Raw genomic sequence first — 21424 nt, 5'->3', positions numbered from 1 at the left:
GACTACTGTATACCAAAATTTTACGATAGATAATAAGCCGATGATATGCTGGATCATGAAGACCAGTCGCTCGAATGAGAGAGGAAATGGGCGCCGCCGATCGAGCGATGGATCTGCCAGTCAAAAGCCGATAGGTGCCTGAAGAGCGGCAGCTACTAGTATCGCACATGACAATGTCCCCTTCTCTCTCAAAGGACAGTGTTTGATGGAATTAAAGTTAGCAAATGGCGTTTTCGGCTGATTTCATATTTTAATTCATTCAAACAACAATTTGTGTATGTACGGTTATGTTTGCGTGGTTGAATGTTCATGCCAGTTATAATTAGATCAAACGAAATCATGCGTGGGCTCATTTCTCATCCAGTTTCTAACGAAAATGAAGAGTTGACGCGTTTTCAGTTAAATGTTTGAGCACACAAGATGCAACTGTCGACTTGAAGGTATCAAAAATAATTCTGACCAAAGAATGATGACGACAATAAGGTAATTGATCAGAATTCTACGGTGCGCCGGTACATGTGATCCTGTGAACAGTAACATTTTCTGCCTAACGAAGAGCAGCATTTCGTTCAAGCCAACGTTGGGGGCGGGGGACGCTGAAGAGGCTGGTCGAGATCGACATGCTCGAGGACGAGAAACAAAATCTTTACGTATTAGCCTCAGTGCCTTTTTAAAACAACTAAGCCATAAAAACTGCCGTTCCTTTGCAAGAATCAGTCTTTATTTTTTTTATCATATGTCAAAGTGACAGGAGTCCTTACAGTACCGATAAAATGTTGTTTTGTTCATGACTGCATTGATGTGTAAATAATCTGTAAATGATTCAAACAACTTTTATACAATGACAAAAAAAAATAGTGACTGTTAGTTGTCAATATTCAAATCTGTATTAAAATTACCTACACCATTCTATGTCCCTGAGAGATGCGCTTGCCATGAAGCGATCTTCCCAAAATAAAGAGAAGTGTTTTCGTCTTCTGACAAAATGATCAGCCTCATGCAGCAGGTTGACGATTATGCAACGCATTGCTGTTTTAGATAGATAGATAGATTTATTTCAGTACTACTGGTCTCCGGCCAAAAAGTACAAAAACAAGAGCAGTACATAAGATACGTATCGCTAGCAATTGACAAAGTAGTTTTACAGTCCATATGAATAAGCAAACAAGGTTTACAAGTTGAATCTTTGATTATTTAAAACATCATCACGAAGCTGAGTGGCAGAAAAAATGTAGTTTCCTAGTTTTCTTTAAGTTGTGGCATTTATGGAAGACAGAAGTATCTTAAATTTGTATAAAAGCGGTGGATTGTAATAATAGCGAGCAATAAATTTACAGCGCAGGTCTCTATACATTGGGCAAACAAGAAGAAAATGATATTCATCTTCAACAACATTCAAACTGCATATTTCGCACAGTCTCCTTCAGCTCTCGGAACATTATTCCATTGCTGTTTTTCCACAATACACACCCAGAAAACACGGGCATACAGCTGGTGTATCTGGACATGTTCGTTTTGTGTTTATGACATATACTATTATCATAATTTATTATTTATCAATACTGTGAGAAGGACAAACAGATCCATCAAACGAACGAAAAAGTGTTATGTTGAATTTCCTTAAAATAACATTACGCGAAGAAAATACCACATTAAATTGTAAAGCTGCTCGACCTTTGAACTTACAAAGAAATAATACCTTTAAATTTCCCCTACTCAACGCAGAAAATGTCTCCTGGTGACTAGCAGTTTCTGATGAACTCACTAAACTACCACAAATTACCCCAAGGAATCAATAACGTAATCACCTGGTAATGCTCTCACTCTATACCTTTTAGAAATTATTTTTATAAGTCTGTATAAATCCATATGCTTATGTGTACATTCATACATTTATAAATACGTATACACAAACACAAATTATAACACACTCATATAGACACGCACACACACAGATATATAAAAATATATATATATATTTATGTCAATATGTGTGTGTGTGCGTGTGTGTGTGTGTGTTTTGTGTCTATCGGGCATTTAATTATCATAGTACATAAAACAAGACCATATATATATATATATATATATATATATATATATATATATATATATATATATATATATATATATATATATATGCACAGACATATTCAAATATCAGAATTTTTAATATATATCGTACCAGTATATATCATTGTTAAACGTACAAATTAGATGTATGTGGCCTACATTAAAGACAGTGGAGTAAGCTAAATAAAGAAAATAATTCTCGAAGGCACAGGCATACATAATACCATGTCACCTTCATTTTTCAAGCTTTCTCGAAACTTTCCGCCGAGCCGCCAACTTGGCCAGCGCCCTGAGACACGTCCCCGGAAACGTCTGCAGCCTTAGGGAAGCCATATTGGTTCTGTTCTTCGAATTTCTTATCTTCTTTGCATAGTTCTTCAAACCACTCTTGTGAGTTGTAGTTGGTCAGTTTCCCGCCAAAATCCGATGGCAGCATGGATGACGGCACATAGTCGTGTAAGGTTCCATAGTCCTTGCCGTGAAAGTGAAACTGGATGAAGAGAGATTGCAGAGATTGAGGTAATGATATGGAATCTGACTCAACAGTATACACATATTGACTGGCCATGAGGGCAACAGCATACGTCTGTACCCCGAGGGACTGTGAGCCCCGAGGGGTTAAACACACCTCATCCACAGTCATGCATTAAAACGTACCATACACAAAACTTGTCGCATGTAATCTGTTGGAATGGTTCGGCAAGAATTTTTTTTCCGACAGAGTCGCAATACCTCTGTAGAACGTTCAATTCACCTTTGATTATCGTTTTCGTCCGTTTTGAGTCCTTGTTGGCAAGCAGAGCATTCAGTTCTTCAGAAAGTAGGATAAACGGAAAAATTTCTCAACAATCGTTTCACTCAGCCGCAGACAACATCTTTGTTTACATTCCAGTTGGCGCATGCGCCATTGTAGTTTTTGACGTCAGCGGGTATCATTTCGCGGAACTGATGCCTTGCAGGCAACAGACCCGACCGTGGCAAATGATGCCTGATGACGCCGTTTACGTGGATCAGCTCAAAAAGAACGCATCCCACGTGACTATCAATTGACGAATTAGAACACAGACTGCAGATGAGGTGTGTTATAAACTATAATGACTGTGCGTATTTAGAGTGCCTGTACATTATTGCATATTGAAATAACCTTTGAAGTTCTGTATCTCACTTCGACTATATGTATCAGAAACAAATTTTAAATCAAACGTACAAAAAATGGATATTTTTGCTAAAAACCTACAAAAATGCATTGACTTTACGTGTTTGTTGAAGTGTGTAGGACACGAGAGAGAGAGAGAGAGAGAGAGAGAGAGAGAGAGAGAGAGAGAGAGAGAGAGAGAGAGAGAGAGGGGGGGGGGAGAGAGAGGTGCGTCCCATATGCTGCCAATGAATTCTTGACAGCGTGAATCATTTGTAAAATATCAGCCTATGTCATTACCCTTTAACATGTTAGGAGCACTACGATTCTGGGAATGGATTTCCTTCCAACTCAAACTTAAACATAGGGCCAATGTCCCTGATGCTACTATAGATGGTACAGAGGACATACATAGCTTAATACCTGATAAAGTGAGACCAGAGGTCCTTTGGCAATACAGTGTATTCTTATGGCAGGAGAGCTGTTTCAGTATGGCTCATACTTACAGAGCCCCCCCCCCCCATAAACACAGACATTCATCAATAGCAGCATAGAAAACTGCCATCTATGACTATAAAGGCAAAAATTGCCCGAAAAATGCAAAATTGCAGATTTCATCATTATTTTGATGCATTATAAATAAGATAACCCCTACAAACCAGTGTACCAAATATCAAAGCTACCAAATACCAACTATGAAAGCTATCAAATGAGCAGTTTTTGAGAGACAAATTTTTTGATCAAAAATGGCAAAAAATGCCCCAAAATTACAAAATTGTAATATCTAACTATTGTCATCCCTGGACATCTGTACATCAAATATAAAAGCTGTCTGTTCAGGGGCTTTATAAAGTAAATATTTTTTAAGATTTTTTGACCAAAAATGACAAAAAATGCTCCAAAACAGTAATATTTGTAGTAATTTCAACATTTAGAAGTGTAACACCCTTGCAAACATCCAATCCAAATTTGAGAGCAATTGGGCTAGCGGTTTCAGAGAAGAATAAATTTTACTTAAAAATGAGAAAATTAACCAAAAAGTTTAGCAAAAATACAAAATTTGAGATATCTTCACGATATTCATAAAACTGATTTTGATCAACCTTAGGAACCTGTATACCAAATATCAAAGCTATCAGATTGGTAGTTTTTGAATAAAAACATTTTTGACCAAAAATTCGGAAAATTGCCCCAAAATTACAAATATGAAAATTTCAATTCAATTTGTATAAACTTGACTGAGGTCATCCTAAGGAACATGTATACCAACTTTCAAAGCAATCAGATAAGTGGTTTCAGAGAAAAACATTTTTTGACAAAAAAACTGAAAAAATTACCTCAAAATACCGTCAAGGACAGTGTGCTCACATTCGGTTTGAATTGTTAAATTAAAGAAATATTTAAACCAGAAAAAAACAAGAATGACAAAAACAAATAAGGTCTGCAACATGCATATCGACTTCTATAGCAATAGGACAAGCAGGTCCTACATACATAAGCAATGTCAACAAAAAAATTAGCCAGCGAAGCATGACAGAAAGAAAAGGTGGGAGGGTGGGGAAAAATAAGAGTGGGAAAAAATGTACAAGGGATCTTCAATCCCCTATCCCCCTACCCCTCCTGAATATCAAATGTTCCACCCCTTGGTTGACCATGTTTACATAACACCAGCTGGCACCGAAATGTACTTACAACTTCGGGATGTTTTAATTAACGCTATGAGTGCTATCATTTGAACGTAAACAGCACTTAAATCAGTTACAGATAATGAAATGCCTTCCACTCGGGGGGGGGGGGATAACAACATCTGGAATTATCCTGGATCCAAATTTCTCATCAGTTCTTGTGTGTCTTACATGCAGAAGTTGCAAAAATTGGTTTGCAATGAAAAAATTTACCTCAACTTTGTTTTCTGGATCAAATTTTACTTCAAATTGATATTAAATATGACAAAATTATGTTCACAGCCTTCAAAACTCTCACAACATATCCTGGGTTGGTGTAGGTCATTTAAGGTCACAAAAGAAAATTACCTAAAATATAACAATTTGGGGGTTTCCCAACACTTTGAGCTGAAAATTTATCTATTAACATCCCTCGGGACTTTTGTACCAAATTACAAAGCTATCAGACAAGTAATTTTGAGAATAAGTTTTCTTGACCAAAAATGACAAAAGTATATATTCAGGACAATTTCCACACATCCAACCATGCCATCTCTGGACATCTGTACACCAAATATAAAAGCTGTCTATCAAGGGGCTTTAAAAAGAATATATTTTTAATATTTTTGACCAAAATGACAAAAATTGCTCTAAAATAGTAATATTTCCAATTTTGTCGTAATTTCAAGAATTAGAAGGGTAATACCCTTGAAAACATTCAATCCAAATTTGAGAGCAATTGGGCTAGCGGTTTCAGAGAAGAAGAAATTTTACTTAAAATGAGAAAAATTACCAAAAAATTCAGCCAAAATACAAAATTCAAGATATCTTCACGATATTCATTAAACTGATTTTGATCAACCTTAGGAGCCTGTATACCAAATATCACAGCTATCAGATTAGTAATTTTTGAATAAAAAAATGTTGACCTATAATTTGGAAAAATAGCCCCAAAATTATAAATATGAAAATTTCAATTCAATTTGTATACACTTGACTAAGGTCATCCTGAGGAACATGTATACCAACTTTCAAAGCAATCAGATAAGTGGTTTCAGAGAAAAACATTTTTTGACTAAAAACTGAAAAAATTACCCTTAAAATAGAAACATGCAAATTTCATCCCAAATTTCAAACACCTACTTTAGAATGCCTGCCACACCAAGTTTCAACCCTATCTGGCCAACGGTTTCAGAGTTTTAGCAATTTGCAGGGTTTTTCCTTTTTTCCCCTCATTTGCATATTTTTGACACTGGCAAGTTCATTTGAACAAATTTACATCTCCACCCCTAGGTGCATCTGTACACCAAATACTTAGACAGTAGGTGCTGCGGTTTAGCTGTTTTTGATGTGGACGGATATACATACATACATACATACATACATACATACATACATACATACATACTACATACATACATACATGCAAATGGCATGCAAATGAACTGATTCAGCTTATACGATTACCTCACATTGGTATACCAAATGTGAGCTAAAAATAGAAACATGCAAATTTCATCCCAAATTTTAAACACCTAATTTAGAATACCTAAAGGAACCTTTACAGTGATTACAGAGTTTTAGCAATTTGCAGGGTTTTTCCTTTTTTCCCCTCATTTGCATAGTTTTGACACTGACAAGTTCATTTGAACAAATTCACATCTACAGCCATAGGTGCACCTGTACACCAAATACTAAGACAGTAGGTGCTGCGGTTTAGGTGTTTTTGATGTGGACGGACATACATACATACATACATACATACATACATACATACATACATACATACATACATACACACACACACACCACACACACACATACATACATACATACATACATACATACATACATACATACATACATACATACATACATACATACAGACATGCAAATCCGATGCAAATGAACTGATTCAGCTTATAAGATACTTCACATTGGTATACCAAATGTGAGCTAAAAATAATTTGGCTAATTAGCATGATCACAATTTGGCAGCCTCTGGAAAATCAAAGTTTCGAAATTCTTTCCCTGAGAATATTGTAATGAGGAATAATGAGACAGTGTGACCAAAAATCGGATCAAATATTGTTAAAATGGCTCAAACATGACTAACTGTACAATAATGAGGCTGGTGAAAGGTGCATTGATAGTTTCCAAATTATTTCTGTGAGAATATTGTATGGGTTGATAAGTCCCAGTGAAAGAAAATCTAAGATTGTCCTCACGCTGACCTTAATGTTACAGTATCATGGATACAACCCATTGTTTCTGGTCAGAGACAGGTGCGCACGGGTGAAAAAGCACGTTGTTCAAGTACGGCACTATTCCGAACCTTACTTCCTGCTTTGGGAAACCCGTGGTCACTAATTTGCACTGCATAGCTGAGCTTTTTTAGAGCACAAAACAAGTAGAAAAATATCTAAGGTACAATTTGCCCGAATGGCCATTCCTTCCCTTCTGGAAAATGATGCCAAAAGTCATAGCCGTTTCAAAGTAAAAATTTCGTCAGCAGTTTCTCGGAAGAAAAAAGACCTTTTTACGAAATTTTTGCACTCATTTTGACTTCCTAGTCTTCACAACAGTCACTGTGAAATGCAACTGTTTCCGTTCACGCGATCTCTCGTAGTGACCGTTCGCGCACGAGTAGACGACTTCCAAGATGGCGTCCCCTCTGACGTTTGTTGACAAAATGTGTTCATAAACTTCAACATTTTCACGTCATTACCTTGTTCATAGACATAAATGTGCACAACTGTTGCATACTTAAGGTGAATTTGTACAATTTATATCTACATGAGTCCCCCTTCAAGCCTTCGATTCCCGGGCATTCACTCTCAGAAAACTTGTGTCAGTCCCATTGTAGGGAATAGGAGGGCCTCTCGGCCGGTCACCCTACTGTATGTAATCAGAGAAAGCACACTGAAGAGACAAATGTTTGCAACTTAAGAAGCTCAAGGTCATCAAAAGCATTATAAGGAATCATGTAACTCTTTCATTGCACTGTTTACACAGATTGCATAATTGCTATAAACAGAACATGAGGAATCTTATAGCCCAGCTTTACCATAAAAACCCTATCACTTTGACCCTCTTTTAATTGACCAATCTATTTTTTTCTCAAAATGTAATTTTATTTAATCCTTATCAAGTTGACCACAACTTGAAATCGGAACTTTCTCTATCTCTCTTTATTTGGCCAACCTATCATGACAAACTATTATGAGCAATTTCTTGTAGATAACATACAGAGAACAATACATAGCAGTACAGAATATGTCAAAGTTGGGATTCAGGAAAGTTGCCTTTCAATGTTTTAATCATCCAAAATGGTAAACATTTCACTATGAACTGTCAAAAATGTTGAACTTTCTAATAATTCTACACTAAAATTATTTTGGCTTTGTTGATTTCCTGATTAATTCAATTATTTAAATCATATTAATAATTTTTTTCTGGGTGAATTGATAGGGTTTATACAGTACAAGAGTTACATACAATGTAAGTCAAATTCAGTTAAATATCAATTACCGTCTAACATTGCATCATTCCTATAAATAACACCTCAGCCTGGAACAGCACAATCATAATCTGCTCATTCACACTGGCAGTACTTGACTTTAAATGAATGACCTACTACTTTCACTGTGTACCAAATTTGAAAGCATGGCAAAAAGTACCACAAATTTGCAAATTTTGCCTTTATTTCACCGAGTCATCTTCAGGTCACTCCTAGGAACCTGCACATCCAATTAGAAGGTAATGGCATACACAGTTTCAAAGAAGATTTTTTGACCAAAAATGGCAAAAATTGCCCAAAAATACAAATATGCAAATTTGCCATAATTTCGATGAATCTTATTTTTGGTCATCACAAGAAACCTGCAAACCAAATTTTCAAAGCGAACAGACCATTGGTTTCAGAGGAAACAATTTTTACTGAAATGGCAAAAAAATTGAGAAAAAAAATTCATTAAAAATAGAAAGCAGCCAATATTGACACCAAATCTATATGTTTGAATGAGTGGGGCCAAGGTACCTAAAAAACTAAATATGACAACGATCAGAAGAGTAGTTCCTGAGTTATTGATTTTTGACCATTTTCGCCCTTTTTTCTACCTCATTTGCATATCCATGAGACTAACAAGTTCATTTTAACAACGGCACATCTAGACCATATATGGCATCACTACACCAAAAATCAGCTTAATACGTGCAGCAGTTTCGGAGTTTTTGCGTTGGACGGACAGACATCCATACATACATACATACATACATACATACATACATACATACATACATACATACATACATACATACATACATACATACATACATACATACATACATACATACATACATACATACATACATACATACATACATACTGACAAACATCTCACCTACAGACTTTTTTCAACCATAATTTTACATTTGAACAAATTCACATCCACACCCCTAGGTGCACCTATACACCAAATACTAAGATGGTAGCTGCTGCGGTTTAGGTGTTTTTGATCTCAACTGATATCCATCCATCATACGTACATACACACAGACATGTAAATGAGATGCAAATGAAATGATTCACGTTATATGATAAGCTCTCTTTGGTATGCCAAATGAGAGCTAAAAATGAAAAGCAATTAGTTTCTCATGATCATATTTTGCATCAACACAACAAATATCAAATCTGTAAGTAGTCTGTGGTTCTCAAGATATTTGAGTGGACGGACATACATACACACATACATACATACATACATACATACACACATATACATACATACACACACACATACATACATACACACACACATACATACATACACACATACATACATACATGTACATACATACATACATACAGACAGACAGACAGACAGACAGACAGACAGACAGACATACAGACTGACGCCGGACGGATACCCATCCCAATAGCTTCTGTAGACTGTAGTCTTTAATAGCTAAAATCACAATCACTTAGGGACCGTTCAGTTTTTACGGCTGGGGGGGGGTTGGCAAAATCCAGGGGGGGGGGTCATCATAATTTTGGAATCCGCACAGGGGGGGTCATCGCTTTTTCACTGGTAGGAAAGGGGGGGTCACCACATTTTCAAAAACATAATACCAACAATAAAGTTCACTTTAATGCCATGGCATGATCGACCCTCTTTACCGGCGGGCTGCCTTCGGCGGCCCACTACAATAAATATACATTATGTATTACCCATGACCCTCTTAACGGGCAGACGCCTTTGGTGGCCCACTCCAATTAGGTTTACTTCATGCAATGGCCATGATCAACCCTCTTTACCGGCGGGCCGCCTGCGGCGGCCCACTACAATAAATTGACTTTATGTAATACCCACGGCAATCTTAATGGCCGTGCGCCTTCAGCGGCCCTGTCCAGTAAAGTTACTTCTTATGCAATAGCCATGATCGACCCTCTTTACCGGCGGGCCACCTTTGGTGGCCCACTAGAATAAAGTTGACTTTACGTAATGGGCCATGACCCTCTTAACCGGAGGGCTGCCTTTGGCGAACCACTCCAATAAAGTTTACTTTATACAATGTCCATGGACATGAGTTGTCTATGGAAATGAAGTTAAAAATTGCCTTACAGTCGTCCTAATTAACAGACGTTTCAATGGATGTGGCTGAGAAGTTTGTGCACTGGCATCTCTGCTACACGAATAAAGTGCGCCGCGTACCGGAGTTCAAATCCAAACCATGCGGGTAAATTTGACATATGGGTTTTGGTTATTTTTCGAGCGGGGGGTCATCAATTTTTTTCATCTGACAAAGGGGGGTCATCTTTTTTCACGAAAAATGCGGGGGGGGGTCTATATTTTTTTGAACACCGGCGACAAGATTTTGCCGACCCCCAGGCCGTAAAAACTGAACGCTCCCTTATCTATATAGTGTGATGGCGCACTTACCCGTTTCGCAAGCTTGTCGGTGAGAAATGGTTTGAATAAGTCAAAAACTGTGCCGAAAAAATCGGGTTGGCGTATGTAGTGACCTGCCTTAAAGCGTATTGGCATGGGATTCTAGAAAGATACAAAGCACGAAATAACTTTGACGTTATTTGCCCAAAAGATTTTAACAAAACAAACATTAAAACGATAACAAAATAATAAGGATGAGATCATGCATTGATGCCTTGCCTAACTGACGGATGGGGCTCAAAACAGCATGAACAGTAGAATATGATATGCCCGAGCCAAACTATAGCCACAGCACGTGGTCGTTTACACCATCTCCAATGTGCAACCGATATATCGCAATTTCTTACCACGAACACATCCATCATTTTCTTGCTGTCACTCGATCCACACTTGGTCATCAACTTAATTGAGACGTCCTCATAGTCTTCGACAGTGACGACGCCGTTCACTTGGATCTCCTCGTCTTCGAGTAGTTTGTCAAATGCGATTAAAAAACCAGTTGTAACAAAATCAAAGCTGTAACGGTCAAGATCCAATTTGCCTGAAGAGAGAGAGAGAGAGAGAGAGAGAGAGAGAGAGAGAGAGAGAGAGAGAGAACTTTATATTCAACTAAAAAAACTATAAAAAACATAAGAGTGGTGAAATCACCGAAGCTAGGAAATCTATCCTTGTCGAAAATTACAATTTGGAAGTGATACAAACTTATTGACGTATCAATGCATTCACCTTACATGTAAAACATTGACAAGCCATGGCAAAGTACCGCGTGTTGTAGCATATTTGAAAATATAGCCCGTTCTACTCTTAGCCTGCCTACGATACTGTGTGTTCCGCTACAGCTAATCGCCCCGCTCACCACAAGTGAGGGTGGTGGTGAGCGGGCGATTTATAGCTGTAGCCGGAACACACAGCATCGTACGCAGGGCTAGTTTCTACTCTAAACACAATTGGAACTATTTTGTGATTATAAGATGAACAGTAAAAGTCACAGAATGTGCTCTCTAAGAGAGGATTTACTCAAAGCATTTAGTAATTATCAATTTTTCTAGTGAAAACATCAAAACTGTAATCACAGGGGCTCACAAATGGCTATATAAGTCAATATTACAGCTTTTTTCTTTCTTTTTCAATGTTACAAATAAACTAGCTGAGCCTGAAGAGCACAACACTTGTGTAGCTGTCTTTTGTGTAGCTTGTATTGGCATGTATAGTGCGCCCTCAATAGGGAGTGTGATCATATGTAAATGCGACCTTTAGTTCCGTGACCTCTAGCCATTCCTACTTCCTGTCCTCGCTATGCTTACTTAATTAGTACAGTAAACACAGCGACGTCAGTAAACACAGCGCGTCTGTACGCATGGCCGGCCATATGGAGAGGTAAGTAGGCATGGCTAGAGGTCACGGAACCAAAGGTCGCATTTACATATGATCACACTCCCTATTGAGGGCGCACTATACATGCCAAAACAAGCTACACAAAAGACAGCTACACAAGTGTTGTGCTCTTCAGGCTCAGCTAGTTTATTTGTAACATTGAAAAAGAAAGAAAACCGCTGTAATAGGACTTTATAGCCACTGTGAGCCCCTGTGCTGTAATTATTGAATTAAATGTAAAAGTAGTATTTAAAAATTGTAGTATTTAAAGCCATCTGCTTTTCAAAATTGTAAATTTATCCTTTTTGACAATTTTTAAGGATAATTCATCTCATTGATACACATTCTTGAAAATGTCAAGATTAAAGGTCAAACTTGATGATTGCTGTATTGTTTAGAGGACCTAGATGCATTTGAAGGTTTTGGGATCACATCTGATTGGTTCTTTACTATTTCAAAGTGCCTCTCTAGGCCAGTCCTTAAAAATGTTTAGGGGTCATATCTAAGTGGTCCCTTAAAAGATTAAGGGACACATCAGGGTGGTCCCCGAAAGTTTCAAGGACTCATCTGGGTGGTCCCTGAAAGTTTCAAGGTCACATTAGGATAGTCCTTGAAAAATTCAGGGGCACCTCAGGTTGGTCCCTGAAAGTTTCAAGGACTCATCCGGGTGGTCCCTGGAAGTTTCAAGGTCACATCAGAGTGGTCTCTAAAAGATCCAGGGACACATCAGGGGGTCCTTGAATGTTTCAAAGACTCGTCTTGCAATGGCGGTTTTTGAAAGATTCAAGGTCACATTAGGATAGTCCTTGAAAGATTCGGGGACACCTCAGGTTGGTCTCTGAAAGTTTCAAGGACTCATAGTCTTAGTCATGTTCACGCTACAATCACAGTCGCTGACATCATTGTCGAGATCGGGAACAGCACTGTCAGTGTCACTCCACAAAGGACCGTGGTAACAGACATCAAATTCGTCGGAGATATCCAGTATTCCGTTGCTTTCCATGTAGTCCTGTCATTAAATAATTGGGGTAATGGACGTCCTACATTCAGAATCGGCAACCTTTCCCGCTCGGAATTAGTGCAGTAGTCAAAATCCATTCGAACATCACGCTGTTTACACACTCGACTTGAAACAATGCAGAGCCTCACAACAATGTGACCCGTGACCTTTACTATGTAAATTAGCAAGGACCATATTAGTTGGTGTACGATTCAGTGTGTCGCTTAATGAGAAAAGTATCATTGACTATATCTCCAAATTAATCATGAAGACTGTAACATACAACCATAGTATTTTAAATGGTGGGGAAACTTTACAGCATAAAAGAGCAACATGTACCTTACCCGGGACCTTACACAATCGCACAATCCTAGATGCCCCTGTAGGTTAAAATGGAATGTGCCATTATGAACTGATTGTTTGCGAATAATTAATTGTTTACTGTTCAGACCAGCGGCGCGTCGGCCAGTAACAGCATACTTCAACCAGCGAGTAAATTACCATTAATCGTCAAGGCTTGCTCGTCTAAGTCGACTGAAGGTTCAGCCACTGCCCAGTTTATCACATTTATGCCGGGAAGAACATGCCTTGTAGATCTCGTCGCGTGATAAATATGCAAAGACGTGTTTTGGAGCCGGCCGACCAGTCACACATGGGAGCGATGAGGAGACGCTGTGTTAAGCCATTACATAATCTTAGCTTCGACGTCATGAATATTGACGCTGTATGTGCAGGAAGTTGGACCAAATCTTTTCAGTGATTCGTCTGCCTGTCAGCTTTACCATGCTTACAAGTAATGCTTGTGAATGCACAAGCTGACGAGCGAAGGTCACATCAGGATAGTCCTTGAAAGGTTCAGGGTCTCATCTGGGTGGTCCCTGAAAGTTTCGAGGTCACACCAGGATAGTCCTTGAACGATTCAGGGTCACATCTGGGTGGTCCCTGAAAGTTTCAAGGACTCATCTGGGTGGTCCCTGAAAGTTTCAAGGACTCATCCGGGTGGTCCCTGAAAGTTTCGAGGTCACACAAGGATAGTCCTTGAACGATTCAGGGTCACATCTGGGTGGTCCCTGAAAGTTTCAAGGACTCATCTGGGTGGTCCCTGAAAGTTTTAAGGACTCATCTGGGTGGTCCCTGAAAGTTTCAATGTCACATCAGGATAGTCCTTGAAAGATTCAGGGTCACATCTGGGTGGTCCCTAAAAGTTTCAAGGACTCATCTGGGTGGTCCCTGAAAGTTTCAAGGTCATGTCAGTGTGGTCTCTAAAAGATTTAGGGTCTCCTCGGAGTGTTCCCTGAAAGCTGCAAAGACATCTCTGCACAGTCCCTAAAGATTCCAGACAAAAACTGTTGGTTTTGCCGTTAATATTTTAAGGTTTCAACAGACAGATGATATTGATTACATTTCTTTGAATCTACCGAAAAGAGTTCATTTTTAATAGAAGGCCTGAAATAGTTCAGTGATTTTTAAAAATTTTCCAGCATTAATTAGCACAAGCACAATAAAAGGGTAGTTTTATCAAATTTACCAGGTCTCATTTCCTTGTATATGAAATAAATAAATGTACAAGTCATTTTCTTAACATCTACCAATCTTTCAAAGAGAGATCACCAAAAAAACATACACTACAGCAGAACTGATTTGGGTAGAGGTAGAAGGCCATTTTACCATCGAAAAATTAAAATTTTATCATGCATCGTTCGGTGAGAAAAGCAAATGCCTACAAATCAGCCTTGGAAAGGAAATTTGTATTTTCACTTAAACCTAAACAAAATTGACAAATCAGTTACATTTAATGGGTTCTCCTTTCCTGAGAGTGCGAAAAGCTAGACAAAAATGTAAAATTTGTTGTAGGTGTATTTGATGATTGTGCAATTATCAATAATTTATAAAATTTGCCCCGTCTACACACAAAAACACTGTTAGATTCGTGATTTTTAAATAGATTACAACAAAATGCTCAAGATCTTATAATCACAAAATAGTTCCAATTGTGTTTTTATGATCTGTCGCATACATTCGATTGTCATGAGTCCGTTTTTTTGCCGAAGGTGTTACAGCAAAGGGTGAATCTGACCTTGTAGCGAGATGAACCAAATCGTATCTCTGAAATATTCGTGAGATGATATTTGCTGAAGGTTGCTTTGCTTCATTTTCAGTCCTTTATGTGACGTCATTATTACCATGAAGGTTACAATTCCAACACTCTAAACCCTTCAATTCTTGTCCATTATCATTGTACGGATGAGGAGAGAGGAAAAAACAAAAACAGGCTCTATCGTCGGTTCGGCATCGAGTTCGAATCAGACCGTGGCCGTGCAGGTGTGCGCACGCAACGCCAGGGTTAAACATTGAAGGGAGATTTGTGACCTGCGACTCTCATGACACTCATGTGACTCACGACAACAGGGCAGGGACAACCCATTTGTTATCGCACACATGCAGGCCTTCGTCGTAGCCTCTGAAACTAATATGTGTAATAGTGGGCGACTGGGAAAATATCCTAATGTGAATATGCTACAGTTATTGAACATCAGAACGATTCTCTTCATTACGTCTGTCATTTTTTATCATTCAGTGTGTCACCTTCGTATCCCGTGCTTCGTATATATACGATGGCCCTTCAGTAGCGTGTTCATAATACGCATTACGACTTATATAATATTACGTGTACTTTGGCATTGCGTAAAATGCAATGAAGGCAAGTACACGTACATAACGTGACTTAAATCTTTACCCGTAACGCCTACAGACAAATCGTAAGCACGTTCAATAATCCATAGCTTCAATTGCTCTCACCTATCGGTTATAATTTAGCACCGCCAAAAAAAAACAAAAAAACAAAACATTTCTCACCTACTTTGAAGAGCACCACTGTACTCCCGTCTTTGTCTCGTCCAGGGCATATGGTCAACATGTCAGTCTCGTAGACCTGTTTATAAAATGACGGCTGGTAATTGACGAATAGCTCTTTATATTTACGGCGTACCTCGTAGTGGTGTAAAAGCATGTCATATGCTTTTTGGACGTCAAATTTGTTATTTCGTAGAAATCTGACGAGGAACGCATCATCGGGTGGTAACTTCACTTCTGGTTTTTCCTTTGCAAACTTTGCCCTCAATTCGTCTATTTTCTCCTCTCTGGTCTCCGGGTCCTCATTCAATTCCTGTCTGGCTTTTTCTAAGCTCTTCTCACTCAGGTTACACACGTAACGACGACGGGTTTGCGATGTCATGGCTACTAGTTTACAGAAAAGTTATGAACACTCTGCTAGTATGATAGCTGAATTTATGTCGTTCCGGGTTGAAAATTGCGCATGCGCAATCAATGAAACATGCAAATAATTGTAACGAAATCGTTTTACAAATCAGCTGCCGTCTTTGCAACGCGTGTCCACCGCATCATCCGTTTGTGCCCGTTATGAAAATCATACCCAGAAATATGCTGTAATTTATTCCTCACATGACTGATATATTGTCAGAAGTTACGTTTAATTTTTATTGCGTATAGTTGTGAACATTTTTAAAGACACTCGTTTCTCGTGACTGGTTTCTCCGAATGTAGATTTTATTGCGGGTTTTTGATGTGGATTTTAATTTTGGCCGTTGATCTTCCATTTCTATTCGAGAACAACCCGACAATACGGATAGCCGAGATATTGAGATATGTGAGTACGATATTCTTGACGATATTATACATAAAATTAAACAAATTTAACAAATGGGAACTATGCAATAGACAGGGAGAACATTCAAGTAATTCCCGTGATAAAGTTTCAATGTAAAGCTTCCCAAACAAAAGTAAAATATTCATACATTTCCAAGGATTTTTCATAATAGATGCATATTTGACATACAGATGATATTTAGTTTCTTCCTTTATGACAAAACAATCGAGCGTGTTTAAAGTCCTCGCACACTCCTCGCATTTTATTTTCAAAAATATTCCTTGCAGTAAATGTATATGTTCTTTATTATTGGGAAGTTAAATTTTAACTGAGTTTGAAGCAGGACAGCAAAGCTGCCTGGGTAAAGAAACGTCTTTACGTCATGGCTAACATTTAACCTTTTTAGCTAGGGCCATGGCAGCTCCTCGTATAATCACTCTTCACTATGTCATGTATGTAGTAAATGTTTATGTTCTTTATCAAAGCCCGATCTGATACTGTACAAGACACGACACGACACAACATCAACTCGTACAGCTATATGTATGACGACGCGCGCTCAAAACGGAACATCAATTGTTCAGAACGTTTTTAGCTCATATTTGTATGAATATAAATACCAAAAATACCGCCAATGGCGCTTGGACATAATCAGTGACCGCCTAGTATTATCGGCATTTATCAACAACCCCACTCTCTGTGAATTAGACAGACCACAAAGTCATGTGCAACATATAGCTGAAAGACTATTTTTCACATTGCAATTTTAAGCCCATTTTTTTAGGAGAAAAGAGACATGTATATGTATATGGAGAAAAAAGCAGAAGACATATTTGTAAATGGTTTGTTGAGTGACAATCATGTATACATCTCTTGAAATTTTGTGGTTATAAGGTATGACAGTAGTGTAAGAATAATGAGGTGAGAATAAGTGTAGCTAAGCTAATTAAGATTACAAAATTACACACTAAGCTAAGGAAATCTGAATGTAATAAATGTTGAAAGTAGTAATTGAAGCCAAGATAGGAATGAACTGAGTTACTGCAAGGGGGCAAGATGATCTAGTAGGGCAGCAAAGTCATGGTCATCTTTTTGTCTAATACCTTGTGTAAGTTCATGAACTTTACATAAATCTTGCTATAGATTTGTTGCTAATGGGCAATAACTGTGTTTCAGATCATTTGAGAGCAATCCATCCATGACAGATTTAAATTGTAATATACTTCTATTTAAAGGAGAGAAACTTCTCAAATAATTTTTTCCCTGTAATTTCCTGTGAGAACACACGGACAGATGCTCAGTACTCTATGCTGGTGCTAGCTTGTGAACTAACCTACATTGTAAAACTTGTAACGTCATTGTCTAACATCTTCACCCCCATTCCTGTAGACAGGTCCACACTCACCATTCATAACAATGTGTTTGGGCCATACCATGGTGGTGAAAGGGTTAGATAAGAGTAAAGACTGTAACATGTGAGGTGTGGATACTTACTAGTAATCTCTGGAATGTCAAAGTCTGTATATTGACTCAAGGATGTTTACTTTACAAATGCCTAGGGTCATCTCAAATGTGAGAATCTAAAGTATGAAATATGTTTTTATCGCTTTTGATGCCCAAGAGCATGGAAATCTCTTATACTTCCATTCAGTGCATCCTCCATGTTTCTAGCATTCATCCGACACACATTTCTGTTCCATAACTCATAAAACAGTCCAAAATGCAGGATTGGTACCTTCCAAAAATACACATATGGAAGGCCCCTAAAATCAATTAGTTGAAAAAGGGGGTCAACAATTTCCCATATCTATATCTAACCGCTGATCGGTTTGGCACCATTTTTCGGAATCGGAACCTTGACATTGATCTAAATATCTGTACCAATATCAACACAGTCTGTTCAGCAGTTTTTTGACTTTTTGTCGTTCACTGTCCGACATCCCACTCAACCCCATCTTAATAACATAATGACCTACGGTCATTATGTTAAAAAGAGCTTTATATATGATGAGTCGGTGGCGTCTGTATGTCTGTATATTTGTGGGTGTGTATGTGCGGATGTATGTCCGTCACACGCAAAGGCTCCAATACCGCCAAAGCTACCATCTCAGTATTTGGTGTACAGGTAGATGCATGGGTTGAGATGTGAATTTGTTCAAATTAACATGTCAGTGTCAAAAATGTGCAAATGAGGTAAGAAAAAGTGAAATCCTGCATATGTGCAGGAGTGATGGCATAACAGTAAGAACTAGCCAACTCCACTGACTTGAGTCATTTCCTGTCATTGTTTATGAACTGTTACATATTAAAAGATCTGCTTAAACCATTGACAGTAGAGGGGAGGAAGACCATCAATGGTCAAACTAAGAGGGGCTAGCTGCCTTTCTGCTATGCATGTTGCTAAAGTTGACCTCCAGTACCTAAAGTTTCAGACCTTAATTACTTTTGTCATTCTTGTTTTTCTGGTTTGAATATTTCTTGTTGTTTTTCTGGTTGTACTGTGCAGAAATCATTGTCATAACATCAACGTGGAATTTCCTGCACTGATCAGATAGAACATCATTTATTGTTGATCTTTGGTAACCCATACTGGTATATACCAATTCTGATCAATTTGAGCGACACCCGTATAATGCGGTATTTTTTTTAAATTTATTTGCCCGATTAACAAAGCAAAAAAAAAAAATTAAAACTTGCAACTTGAAGAAACAGTGACCACACGTTCGTCCGGCCGTGTGGCTTGTTTTCGCGATTAATATCGCGCTCTGCGAAAAGTAACATAACGCAATCGAAAGGGAAAACAAAAGAAAGAAACAAAACGTGAGTCCTATCAGTAACTGTCAACGTATCAACGTATAAAATATAATGTAGAATACGTATCTTGGTAAATATCTTAATGAACGAATGTTTCCTTGATACTTACCAGTACAGCTTTTCAGTTAGTAGCTCGCAGATCCAACTCCAATTGGCCGTAAAGTAAAGTAACGGATTATGAGTAGGCCCTATTGCTTTCTCATTTTTTCATAATGTGGATGAGAAGGGTGTCCCTATATGATACGAATATATTGAGAAGATGTAGATTCTACTGCGTTATGCAACCAAATGCAGTGTGGTCTTTATTTCGCAAATAAATATGACACAATAATCGCTTTGTCAAGATCAAACTCCATTATTTTACGATTTTTTTCGTCTATTGTACTACGACTCTCTTGAATTGAAGAACACCAACCAGCGGCAAGAATTGAAGTCCGGCATAAACAGTGACATGTAAGACGTTTTACACACATCTATCTATTACATTGTAAATGGGACTTGACAACCGGAAAACTAGTAGTACCTGCAGAAGCTTTCCGTAGCTAGGGGTGTCGGAACATAGGGTTGTCGGAACATAGGGCGGTCACCCTAGGGGAGGGCATCAAGCGCCTGGGTGTGTCACAGTCTTGAATTTCTCACATCGAACGTGTACTTTCCACTTAGTACCGAGAAACACGAACAGGATTTTATGATGGTGATTTACTAATTTTGGTCATGCTGCAATGTAACGCCCCTCCCTGTAGAGATTTTATCTAGAAGCGTCCCTCACGTGGCCAAGGCACGTGAAGGTCATTATTGACTCAGATAGGAGATAGTGGGATAATTTTAATTAATTATTTGTAGACGTTGAATGAGAACAATCGATAACGGAATATCCCATGGTGTGATCTTATTTAATCTTGAGAAACTATCAAAGACAGGCGGGAAAATTACCACGTGATAACCATTGTAGTTATGTAGATTTAGAGATGTTTTAACTTTGTAGAGAACTTAGACTAGATGATTAGAGATAAGACCTTCGACGGTGAACGACATGGTCGCACAACGCGTGCTTCAAGGTAATGCAGGTGGCAATAAAACTGCCGACGATGACTGTAAGTTTGCAGAGTCAACACATCTCATGAAGCGTCAGCATTTCGTTGTATCACGAGATGGTGTGTCAATAGATGTCACAAGATGGTGTGTCAATGGATGTCACGAGATGGTGAGTCAAGGTAGATTACGTAAGAGAGTAAATTAAAATTGTGATAAATGAGAAATGACATTCATTCAGGGAGAGACGATTATGAGAGAATTTAAGTTGTAACTCGGGCTGAGTTCTCGTGCTGTAAATAAAGCCATCAATCTCAATTCTAACGGCGTGTCGTCTTCAATTACAGAAGTATTACGGTCCTGTAGTACCTCCGATATCTGATAAGGACTGGACAATATACGACCACTGTTCGCAACGGACACTTTGAGGCTATTCCCAAGTAAAACTCAAAGTGAAGCTGAACAGAGTTGCGACAAGTGTAAAAAACTAATACATTTGTACGTTTTACGTACACAAGCCTTCCCTGCAGCGTTCTCCCAATGGATACCGGATTCAGCTTAATCCAGGTACCGCGGGTTAATAACATGATCATGTCAGTTTTGTGAGAAAAATCAACGGGAAATATCTCAAAATATCAAAGGAATTTCGTATTCTTCGTATGCAACTCGATATACATGGAAGTTTTGTCTTATCACATGTAATGGATGTTATTTAGA

General features: G+C 38.3%; 1 protein-coding gene across 3 annotated transcripts in view; it reads right to left on the bottom strand.

The window, feature by feature from the left end:
* LOC139138916 (alpha-tocopherol transfer protein-like) overlaps positions 1-21424 on the bottom strand; it is a 54473-nt gene that overhangs the window by 21255 nt on the left and 11794 nt on the right. Inside the window, exons 1-4 of one of the 3 annotated variants that reach the window (XR_011553693.1) lie at positions 16051-16512; positions 11168-11361; positions 10812-10922; positions 1675-2560 (exon numbers count right to left, since the gene is read on the bottom strand). Coding sequence is in view for 2 of the 3 variants with exons in the window: in XM_070707516.1 (XP_070563617.1) it covers positions 2312-2560; positions 10812-10922; positions 11168-11361; positions 16051-16429 (933 nt within the window). In the remaining variant the exon portion in view is untranslated. Of the gene's footprint in view, positions 1-699; positions 2561-10811; positions 10923-11167; positions 11362-16050; positions 16513-21424 lie in introns of those variants that run through there. The other 2 variants (XM_070707516.1, XM_070707517.1) reach the window with 2 other exon arrangements.

This window comes from Ptychodera flava, chromosome 8 (assembly GCF_041260155.1).
Source record: "Ptychodera flava strain L36383 chromosome 8, AS_Pfla_20210202, whole genome shotgun sequence".
Lineage (NCBI taxonomy): Eukaryota > Metazoa > Hemichordata > Enteropneusta > Ptychoderidae > Ptychodera > Ptychodera flava.
This window is presented reverse-complemented; position numbering and strand designations above follow the sequence as displayed.